General features: G+C 40.7%; 1 protein-coding gene across 2 annotated transcripts in view; it reads left to right on the forward strand.

Moving 5' to 3' along the window:
* The window catches only part of SOAT1 (sterol O-acyltransferase 1), a 49,500-nt gene extending 38,773 nt beyond the window's left edge, over positions 1–10,727 (forward strand). For both annotated transcript variants that reach the window (XM_087726840.1, XM_087726841.1), the window contains exons 11-16: positions 512–641; positions 2,295–2,392; positions 4,905–5,003; positions 7,206–7,341; positions 7,894–8,039; positions 9,212–10,727. In XM_087726840.1, the coding sequence (XP_087582966.1) occupies positions 512–641; positions 2,295–2,392; positions 4,905–5,003; positions 7,206–7,341; positions 7,894–8,039; positions 9,212–9,268 (666 nt within the window). In that variant the 3' untranslated portion in view covers positions 9,269–10,727. The remainder of the gene's footprint in view (positions 1–511; positions 642–2,294; positions 2,393–4,904; positions 5,004–7,205; positions 7,342–7,893; positions 8,040–9,211) is intronic.
* Positions 10,728–11,974: the final 1,247 nt, after the last annotated feature.

An 11,974-nucleotide genomic window follows, 5' to 3' on the forward strand; every position in this document is an offset into this window, starting at 1 on the left:
AATCTCCTTTTGTTTTTTTCCACTTTACAGGGCTAATCCTGTAAGGAAGGCAGGAAGGAAACATTCTGGTGTTGTTTCTAGCCTAATCTTTATTGCCCTGCTTACAGAAACTGCCTCTCCCTTATTACCATTGTAACAGCTAAGGCGAAGCGCCCATCGACCTGAGTGACATTGAGTTGGCCATGCCCAAACAGTCACATGACCACCGAGCCCCGCCTACCCAGCTGGTCATTAGGGCAGAGGACCGGTTGTTAAATTATTTGAATCCCACCACTGCCCTAAGGCAACTGGAGAGGTTTAGGTTCTCTAATTTTCTTTGTTTATAGAAGTATATTTCCCACCCTTCTGTCTACCTCTAGAACAATTAGATTCTAAGCAGCAGTAAAATAAACAAAAGTCACTTGAGGTGGAGATGGATGGTCAACAGTTTTTTTTTTTTAAATTTGCCCTGTGATTCCTTCCAAATTTCTTTGATTGTCAACTGATTTTGGTTTATCCTCTTGTTCATCAGATTCTTGGTTCATTGTTCTATGCTTACTACATATTTGTAAGACTCTGTATTCCAACGTATCGGAATTACAGCCTGGGACACTTCAGTCTACGAGGACTAGTTCTTTGCATCTTCAACTCTATTCTTCCAGGTGAGCTCCTGTCAATCAGCCTGTGGGTCTTTCCTTCAAAGCTTTTGAATGCAATGCAGTTACTGCCCTTGAAGAACACCCGGAGGCTTCAACTGGTCCAGAATGCGGCTGCGCGGGTTATCATGGGGGCACCTAGGTGCTCCCATGTTGCACCCCTTTTAGGCGGCCTGCACTGGTTGCCGGTTGTCTTCCGGGTGCGATTCAAGGTACTAATTAAGACCTTTAAAGCGCTCCATGGCTTGGGCCCAGGGTACCTGCGAGACCACCTACTGCCACCGGTAGCCTCCCACCAGCCAATAGACATCATTCTACTTGGTCTATAGAGATAGTGGCAGTGCTTTGTGGATGTTCTGCAGAGGAGGTGGCCATCACCATGGCCAGATAATATAACCACTGTGGATATTTCTTCTTGACTACTAAGTAATCATCTACTTACAGGAAGGATACTACTTGTTGAAGTGAACACTCTTCAAAGCAGATGTTTTAAATATATAAAACATTTCCTATTTTCTTATTGTTAAACTTTGTTCCCAAACACCTAGTGGTCAACTTGTTCTGCTTGTTTCCTTTTCATCCTTTCTCCCGTTTTGCACACGGCAGTATTGCCCTCATAACCAAATCCCACTTTTCAACATGCATTGCAGAGGTGGGTTCCTACCAGTTCGCACCAGTTCAGTAGAACCGGTTCGTCAAATCTACCTAACCGGTTAGAAGAGGTTCTACCAGAAAGCAGGCCACACCTATATTAATATATTAATAGATAGTAGAAATACACCGAAGGGAGGAGTAGAGGGCTAGAAGAAAGAGGGGTAGAGAGGGTGGGAGAGAGGACGGGAGGGAGGGTGAGAAGGAAGGGAGGGAGTGTACTGGGAGAGAGGAGTGATAGAGGGGGAGGGGAAGTAGGATAGAGGGGAATATTGGAGGGAAGAAGGAAAGTTGGAGAGGGGGGCGAAAGAAAGGGTGTATGAAGTGTCGAAGTGGTACATTGGGTTTGTATTTTGGGGGGTATTGTTGACAAGAGGAATGGCTGTGTTTATTGTTTAATGTTATATGGCCCCGGTTATGCACAGTATATATGTGACTGTACGAAATGAAAATGGAAAATAAAAACACATTTACTGAAGAAGAAAAAAAAGCAGGCCACACCTACAGAAGAGGTTCCAAAAATTTTTGAAACCCACCACTGACACACACACAGAGAGACTCACACAGAGAGAGAAAGAGGAAGAAAGAAAGAAAAAAGAAAGAAAGAGTGAGAGAGAGATGAAAGAAAAAAAGGAAAAAGGGACAGAGACAAAAGGAAGGGAAGAGAGAGAGAGAGAGAAAACACATGGCCGTCAAGCCACTCCCATCAGGTCACATGGCTGGCAAGCCACTCCCACAAAGGAGGCCACACCCACGGAGTAGGTTCAAAAATTTTTTGAAACCCACCACTGATGCATTGAGATGCTGAGATGCTCCTGAAATCTATTCATTCAAATGCTACCCCAGAAGGTAAACTCTTACAAGTAATCCTTAAAAACGAGAGGCCATACTTGTTGTTTTCATAGACATCATTAAGATACTTAGAACACTGAACAGACCAAAGGTGCAGCTTGTTTTTAATTTTAAGTTAAAATTAACTTGCTTTTTTCCCCTTTAATTCTTACCTAGGTGTATTGATTCTGTTCCTGACCTTCTTCGCATTCCTTCATTGCTGGCTTAATGCTTTTGCTGAGGTGCTCCGTTTCGCTGACAGAATGTTTTATCAGGTAACTGAGGCCCAGAAGTGCATAGTCTTCCCAGCCTTTTTTGAAGGGTTAACTGCAACTATACAACTGTACAACTGCAAGAAATTGACAATGGGCAGGAAAGGGAAAGGTGCCCATTTAAAAAGAAATGATGTGTAGTACTTGTGCTATATGTACATCAGTGGTGGGTTTCAAAAATTGTTTGAACCTACTCTGTGGGTGTGGCCTCCCTTGTGGGAGTGGCTTGCCGCCCATGTGACCGGATGGGAGTGGCTTGCCATCCATGTGAGCGGATATGAAGATGCCGACGACACTTGTCAGAACCACCTTAAATTACATCACACACAGCACTGGCATGCATAAGAATAGGATGTAAACTTGTTTTTTAAAAGGCATCTTTGGTTTGCGTTAAAACAACTTCAACACACGCAATGTTCTGATTGCACCACAAACGCAATAGTCATCCTTACCTTTCACAGAGGCATTGAGTTTTATAAATATGAGCTTGATAGTGTAGAATAATCATATCCAAGGACCAGTGGTGGGTTTCAAAAATTTTTGGAACCTCTTCTGTAGGTGTGGCCTGCTTTCTGGGTCCACTGGTGGGACCTCTTCTAACCGGCTCTGTAGATTTGACGAACCGGTTCTACCGAATAGGTGCGAACTGGTAGGAACCCACCTCTGATGTACATGCATGTTATGCACTGAGTTACATTTGTTTATTCCTTTATTTAGACTGAGAGACAGACATAATTGCCATGTGTTTACACTTTACACTGTCTGTTACTATGTCGGTAGTTTGGCATGGTCCAGAAAGCAAAAAATGCTTTGTTAGTCTTAGCAATTGCTGAAGTCTTTGAATGGCAGATGGTCTTACAGAAGCTTGTCTGAACCTGCTGTTTTCTTGAAGCTTGTAACAGTTTCTGGGGCAGCCTAAAAACAATGATTAAAAAAGTAGTTTTTGAGCCCTAGCAAATCTACTTCATAGTATTTTCCCTACAAAGAAGAGCCGAGGTGGCGCAGTGGTTAGGGTGCAGTACTGCAGGCCACTTCAGCTTACTGTGATCTGCAGTTCAGCGGTTCAAATCTCACCGGCTCAAAGTCGACTCAGCCTTCCATCCTTCCGAGGTGGGTGAAATGAGGACCCAGACTGTGGGGGCACGTTGCTGACTCAATTTGCTAAAAAATTTGTAAACCGCTTAGAGAGGGCCGAAAGCCCTATGAAGCGGTATATAAGTCTAATAAAGAAAGAAAGAAAGAAAGAAAGAAAGATAGATAGATAGATAGATAGATAGATAGATAGATAGATAGATAGATAGATAGATAGATAGATAGATGATAGATAGATAGATAGATAGATCTTTAGGGACAAGCCCTAAAGAATATGGTGAGATCTTTTGAAATATGTTCCTTATATTGGGAGGGTTTTGTGGGGTCTTCCATATGTTTTGGGGGTCACACCTCACCTTATTCCTGTTCACTGACTATTCCAACAAAATCCGATGGGTCATTTAGTCCAACAGTTCTGGAAACATCAAGTTGAATGCTTCCATTCTAAAGTATTTCAATAGGTTAGAAATATAAGTTATATAGGCATCATTAGGATACTTGGAACACTGAACAGACCGAAGGTGCAGCCTGTTTTTAATTTTAAGTTAAAATTAACTTGCTTTTTTATGCTTATATAAGAAATAATAAGACTCGTTCTGAACGAGTCCAGAATCCGTAAGTGGGAAGGATTTGCTTGAGTAGAAACCAACTTTGGATCAACTTTGACATCCTTTGCCAAACAAAAACCTGTTTAAAAACTTTTCCAGTGTAAATACAGACCCCGGCAATACCCGGATTAAGTATTTAAAAAAAAAAAAGAAATATAAGTTGCAACTGTTTTCTTTTTCGTTCTTTGGGCTAGTCTGTTGACTGCTTGGACTAGTCCCTGCAGCATTCTTGGCAAGGAATATTTGGAAGAGGTTTGCCCTCGTCTCCTTCCTACAACTGAGAGAATGACTGGATAGCCCAAGATCACCCAGCTGGCTTTTTGCCTAAGGTGTGGGACTAGAACTCACAGGTTCCCAGTTTTTGCACTACCACTGCACCAGGGGTGGGTTTCTTGCCCCGTTCCAGCCGGTGGCATCCTCGTGCACGCGCGCGGTGCACGCATGCGTACTAGCGTCTGCGCGACGCTCCAGCTGCTCCTGGAGGATCGCGCAGGCGCTGTATGCGTCCTGCGCATGCGTGGAAGCGCAGAACTCGTCAAAACCGGGTAAGGAGCGCGGGCGGGTGCGCCCTTCGCCGTTCCCGGAAGTTACTTACTTCCGGGTTCGCCGACCAACCGGTTCGCAGGGACCGCCGCGAACCGGTTGAAACCCACCCCTGCACTGCACTAACTGGTTTAAAGTGGCAACATCTCTCGATTTAAGAGATCTGAAGATTATATTTTGGGTGCTATTGAAATATTTGAACAGCAGCAGATCCTTGATATAGTGGTCCTCAATTCTGAACTTCATTCTCTGTTTTTACACCTTTTTTTTAGGACTGGTGGAATTCTACATCTTTTTCAAACTATTACCGAACCTGGAATATCGTAGTACACGATTGGCTGTATTACTATGCCTACAGAGATTTCCTTTGGGTGAGCAGCAGACTTATAAGTAATTGACTAATTGTGTTGATGCCAATTCTAAGTAACCGCTTTAGATAGATTTTCTTCCAAGATTTTCTATCCATGGGATTTTCTTGACAAAATACAGAAGTGGTTTACCATTGCCGCCTCCTGCACAGAATGAAATGACAGTTTTGCTGTTGTCTCTAAAGCAATTCCTACTCCAGCTTCTTCCTATATCACTTCTGCCTATAGGTGCCTATTTACTTTAGCTGGCAGCTGGGATGATAGTCGTATATGATAGTCTTGGAGGACATTCCCAGCATTCTTCACTCATCACTCCCCAAGAACACTCCCTGCCATAAGGAAGCAGTACATCCGTACATTTTGAATTTAACTATTTTATTTGATACACACATGTATTTAAGTTAAGTACAAAACTTAATGGAAACTCTCTCTTCAGAGAAATATCACATTTGTATTTATTTTGTTCTATGTTTACACCATTATTTCTTCTAAAGAAGCCCATATTAGTGTACCTCCTGATAGAAAACTGTTCTGACTCCCTCCTCCGTCCAGTAACAAATGCCGAGATAAGCTTAACTGGAATGTACTTTATTAGCAAGAAAATAAAAACCTCGGTGGCTGAAAGCCAAGCATAACAAACAGATAAGGACCTTGGCAGCAACTCAGACAAGCGTTGGCAGAAATCCAGCCTGCCAAGCTAGTTACAAAAGTTCTCCAACTTTTAGTCAATGCGTTGACTTCTGCAAGAGGGGTGTGTGCACAAGCAGTCTTTTTATAGTCTGGAGAGGAGCCTAATGACCACCGGCTGAGTGCAATTATCTCCTGTACTTGCACAACTGTTCCTGATGCCTAGTAGCTCTTCAGTGCTGGGCATCCAGGAACAACTCACTGCTGGCGTCCGGCCCACTCTCCCTTGTCTCCTCCCCACTGGTTCAAGGCTCAGGTGCCTCCTGGTGGCCAACCAGCCTCTGTGTGCACTGTTCGGAATCGGAACCCTGTCCAGGGTCCTCCAGAGCCGACTCATAGGGCCCCTCGCTGTCGGAGTCTGGTGGCAGCTCCAACGGCTCCTGCTGGGCCACAACAGAAAACAATATTTTTAAAAAGTCTACATTTATAAATTTCTGTACAAACTGCTAATAGGAAGTTTTGGATGATTTCTAGAAGCTGAAGAAATATATATATATATATATATATATATATATATGTTTTTATTTGTGCTGATAAATAAATAAAGGAAGACTAGTATAGATCTATTTCAAGCTATTTAGCTCTCATCAGCTAGCCATATCCTTACTGGGATTCGAACCTGTGCTCGAATAAAATAAAAACACAAATATAACAAAGGCAACAGTAAAAATATTGGGTTTCTGTCTGGATGGACTCTTGTGACGAGCCTAATGACAGAGAGTGGAAGTGTGACCTTCCTCCCACACTTGGGCATACCAGGGGTTGTGACTTTAAGTATATACCTCCCACCCTGGCTGGCTGATAAAAGGAGTCGTTCTCTGTAGCTCAAATGGTTAACTCCCTGCCTGGGAGGCAATAGAGCACAGGTTCGAATCCCAGTAAGGATATGGCTAGCTGATGAGAGCTAAATAGCTTGAAATAGATCTATACTAGTCTTCCTTTATTTATTTATCAGCACAAATAAAAACACAAATATAACAAAGGCAACAGTAAAAATATTGGGTTTCTGTCTGGATGGACTCTTGTGACGAGCCTAATGACAGAGAGTGGAAGTGTGACCTTCCTCCCACACTTGGGCATACCAGGGGTTGTGACTTTAAGTATATACCTCCCACCCTGGCTGGCTGATAAAAGGAGTCGTTCTCTGTAGCTCAAATGGTTAACTCCCTGCCTGGGAGGCAATAGAGCACAGGTTCGAATCCCAGTAAGGATATGGCTAGCTGATGAGAGCTAAATAGCTTGAAATAGATCTATACTAGTCTTCCTTTATTTATTTATCAGCACAAATAAAAACACAAATATAACAAAGGCAACAGTAAAAATATTGGGTTTCTGTCTGGATGGACTCTTGTGACGAGCCTAATGACAGAGAGTGGAAGTGTGACCTTCCTCCCACACTTGGGCATACCAGGGGTTGTGACTTTAAGTATATATATATATATATAGTCATATATATATAGTCATATATATATATTTAACTGTTGGACATTGTTTCTTTTCTTTGTTTGTCAACCTCAGTTCTTTGGAAAAAAATTCAAAGCAATTGCTATGCTGTCAGTTTTCATCGTTTCCGCTGCAGTACATGAATATACCCTGGCGATTTGCTTGGGTTACCTGTATCCAGTCATGTTCTCCTTGTTCCTGTGTTTTGGAAGTAAGTATTAAATATATCCCTTGGCAGTATAGCAAAATGTTGAGGGGAAGAAATAATTTGAATAATAAATGGCAAATTTGCAATATGTCATATTGGTGAGGTTCCAGCATGGCTAGCATTTATAAACTCTGATCCAGAAATCATTTCTGATCTCAGATGTCATTCCTCTTTTCCGGAGCCAGTTTTGAGGCTGAGCACGGAGTTGTTTGGTGGGAATATCTTAGATGTAGGGTACTCATTGGAAAACAGATGGTGTGAGTAAAGAATGTCCAAGATTTGCTGGAGAACATTGTGAGAGTTGAAAAAAGGGGGTGGGGAGACGATAGAGTAGAGTGAAAGGTTCTTTCTTCCTCCTCTTAATAGCTGTGTGTTCTGCCTTTAATTTTTCCATATTGGAGTATAAAATTCAAATTACGTTGTTAATTTTCAACTTGACTGACTGGCCTTGTAGTGTATTAAACATGTTTTATCATTGCAACAATGTTCTGATGCATTTGGGTCTAGAGGGGGGGAGTAGGGTTTATAATCTAAACTGTTGTTTCCTTCCTTCAGTGGTTTTCAACTTCATTCTCCACGACCGGCGGAAAAACCCCATTTTTAACATCATCATGTGGGCGTCCCTCTTCCTTGGCCAAGGTGTCCTTATTTGCCTTTATGGGCAAGAGTTATATGCCCGTCAGTACTGTCCCAGGGAAAATGTGAGTAATATGTTTGTAATGAGAATAGGTTCAGTTGCTATTGAGAGCCATTAATTTAGAGACAAGAACTCCAAAAAAATATTATATATACATTATGAATTTCTCAGCTGGCATTCCAGTTCTAGAAAAATTAAGATCATGCATTCTTGGGAGGTAAGGCAGGAAGGTAACAAGGAACCGTGACCCGACAAATGCGCGCACGACAAAAGCGCGCCTACAAAACCGCGGTGCTAAAACCGTGACGTCATCAACGCGGCGACAACAGCGTGCCGACAGCAGCGCGATTTAAGTTAAGGTAAGGGTTAGATTTAGGTGTACAGCGCGCTTCTGTCGGTGCGCTGTTGTCGGCGCGCTTTAGAACTCGTCACCGCGGTTTGGTCGGGCGCGCTTTTGTCATTCGCCCTTTTATCGGTGAACCGCAAGGAACTACATGCGTATGGAAGTTAGTAATTTCTTCATTCTATTAACTTCTTAGACTCTCCACTAGCTTTAGGTTCCACTCTGTTCATTAGGATTTTCACCATTTCTGTTGTGGTTTGCAGTGCCAGAACACATCTCATAAGTACATGCATACAATGAGACTGTGTATGAGTGAAATGTCATTGTATAATTCCCAAGTCTGGTACCTGGACTGTAGAAGTTTGTAAAAGCTTCTGTATCCAGGTAGAGTTGCTGCTTTATCCTCATATAAGTTTACTGAAGTTCAATCTCAGATGGAGCAATTTCAAAACAGAGGGTTTGGATCTGACTTTGAATCTGAATGAGAAATACCTGGAAGTGATGGCAATTTTGATTTCTCCTCCAAAAAGTCTGTCAAGACTTTTATTAGCAAGGAGAGTCTTGTAGATTTATGAGAATCCTAGGGTTCTCTATAAATTCTTTGCATTTCCTGGTTACCAAATGAAAATATATTTGGGTTATTGTGTGAGTAAATATGGTTTATTGGATGGTGCTAGACAGTGGTGGGTTTCAAAAATTTTTGGAACCTCTTCTGTAGGTGTGGCCTGCTTTCCGGGTCCACTGGTGGAACCTCTTCAACCTGTTCGGTAGATTTGACGAACCGGTTCTATCGAACCAGTGCGAACCAGTAGGAAACCACCTCTGGTGCTAGACAAGGCAAAGTATTCTATACTTTTTTTGCCTAACATTACTGTTCCTCTTGTGTCTTCTAGCCAACTTTCCTGGATTATGTGAAACCACGTTCTTGGTCTTGCCCCCTTAAGATATGAAGACCTCTGGGAGTTATCATTAGAACCGAGATCAGAAGATGCTCTTTAGTCAAACGATAACAGATTGGGTCCAATGATATAAATGTGTTGAGCCTTTTTTTAAAAAGGAAATTGTATGTATTTCTGGAAAATGATGGCATTTTGGCGCACTAGGCAGCTAAACCTGTAACAAGGCCCAATAGATTATTCTCATTCTTAGCTATTCCAATATGAGCCATTTCCATGCTGGTCATGAAATCTGCTAAAAGGTTAGTGAAGAAATTTCTAGTTGTTTTGCTTATTGCAAATAGTTCTCTGTGTACTATTCCTTTTTACCAATTGTTTCCTTAAAAAAATAATATTGTGTGATCTGGATAATAGTGACTATTTGCATAACTCTTTTATCAGAATCACACTTGAAATGGGACATTTGGACAGTATTTGTACTGCAGAACGAATAAGCCAGCTGCTACTTTTGTCCAGAACCTGAGGGGAAAAAAAACAGATATGGGTTAAGGGGGGGAAAAAATAAAGAACAGTTAAGGTACCTTTACAATTTATTTTATTTCTTAAACCATATCATAAAGGATTGCTGAAATATGTTACTGAGAGCCCTCTTTGGTGATGAATCAAAGATATCCCTCCCTTGTAAGTGAATGTATTAATACCTGGTTTCAGATCACCTGCCACAAGGGGGCTTCTCCCCTAATAGTAATAATATAAATATGTGATTTCTATGGATGCAGCCGTCCAACGGATATTAGTAGAAATTGTAATTTGGCCTCGGGTAAATAAAAGTTGGGCACGATCCAACACTGCTTTTGAAGGGTAAAATTATTGCCTGTACGAATAGTGTATTGTGAAAAATGTGTCTAACGTTTTGCTTTGACATCTTTCAGTATTTTTCTTTCAAATTAAAGTAAGCCCAGTGTTATTGACTGTACCGTCTAGTACTTCCCTTGATGCCTAGTTTCTTAATAATCTGACGACACAAGAGTGGCCATTTATTACCAGCTTCATTTATCTTTTAGTTTTTGAACTGTTAATAGAAGAACATTGTTAAGTACTAAACTTGTTGTAAATTACATGGCAAGCTTATAGCAAAGTTATCAGGGGCAGCCTTGTGGGTTCCATTAACATTCAGACTAGGACCAGTTTCTGTACTGATGATGTGTTCTATTGAAGATCACAGAATTTAAAACGAAATGCGTTTAAAACTTTCCTTCTCTCTTTAGTTTAAGACCAATTTAAATGTGATATTATTAACCCAGTATTGTATGATACTTTTTTTCCAAAAAGGTTGCCATTTAAGACCAATTTAAATGTGATATTATTAACCCAGTTAACAATTGTATGATACTTTTTAAAAAAAGAGGTTGCCATAAAAGGTATATTTTATACTACCTTCTCTTCCTTGTTATGATCTTAGTTCAAAGAATTTGGAAGTGAAGCTCTCTTTGTTTGCAATCATAGACAGTTTTTTCCCCCTATCAATAAAAATTCATTCAGCCAGCAAATGTAAGTTTCATGCATTAGATTTCTGTGAGCTAGTCTTTCTCAACTATGAGCATAATATCTTCAGTATTAAATTATTTACAAACATTATTAGTATGTGATCATATGCCCATTATTTTTGTGGTCATATGCCCATTATTATTACATTTATTGATGACCACTGCAGTGATACAAATCATAATTAGCATTGAAGAACTGAGAAAAAAACCATTGATTTGGAAAACTTCAGTGTCCTTTTTAAAATAGCAGTTTGCTCAGTAACATTCCTTTGAAAGTAATAATGGGATGGATTAGGTATGGAACACCCTGAGACATGTTTTTGCCAATGTGACACATAATCACTATATTGGTAGCTGACAGTTAATACCCTACAAGGGCTGATATATAGCCTGTGGATAAATATTAGAGAACTCTGTTTCACTAGTCAATGTGAACTATTCGGTTCCACCACAAAAGCGCGTAGGACAAAATCGCGCTCGACAAAAGCGCGCTGTGACGTCATCACAGCGCGACGAAAAAGTTCAAAAAATGTAAAAATAAAGCGAAAACCTTACCCTAAGCCCCGCAAACCTAACCCTAAACCTAACCCTAAACCTAACTCTTAACCTAACCCTAAACCTAACCGTTAAAGTAACGGAAAACCTAACGCTAACCCTTAACCTAACCCTAACGCTAACGCTAACGCTCTAAAGCTAACCCTTAACCTAACCCTAACCCTAACCCTTACCTTTATGTGAATCGGCTTGCTTTAATTTAATTTTTATTAATTTTTATTTGAATTTTTTGATCTTTTTCGTCACGCTGTGATGACGTCAAAGGCGCGATTTTGTCGATCGCGCTTTTGTCGTCCGCGCTTTTGACGGGTCACGGAACTATTCATAAGGCATTGGGGCTGTGACACAATTAAATAAAAAAGTTGGAGATGGGGAAAATAAATACAGTCTATATATATATTTCATAATTGAGTCATGGTTCTCTAGTGCATTATAGATACTGATTGTTTTTTTCTCTCTGTTTTGTCTAATTTTGTCAAACTGAACTCGTACTGTATTTGTTTTCTGTAGTATAACTTTAATTACTTAACTGAAATGATTTAATGTAACCACAGAGCACCAGAGTTAATCTTTTTTTCCAGGATAAAAGTAGCTTGATATATATTAAAAGGGCAACTGGAAGATTTTCATTCTGCAAATATATTTGAAATACCCTTTG

The sequence above is a fragment of the Thamnophis sirtalis genome, unplaced genomic scaffold, assembly GCF_051295495.1.
Source record: "Thamnophis sirtalis isolate CommonGarterSnake01/CBP01778 unplaced genomic scaffold, rThaSir2_p1.2 scaffold_12, whole genome shotgun sequence".
Taxonomy (NCBI): domain Eukaryota; kingdom Metazoa; phylum Chordata; class Lepidosauria; order Squamata; family Natricidae; genus Thamnophis; species Thamnophis sirtalis.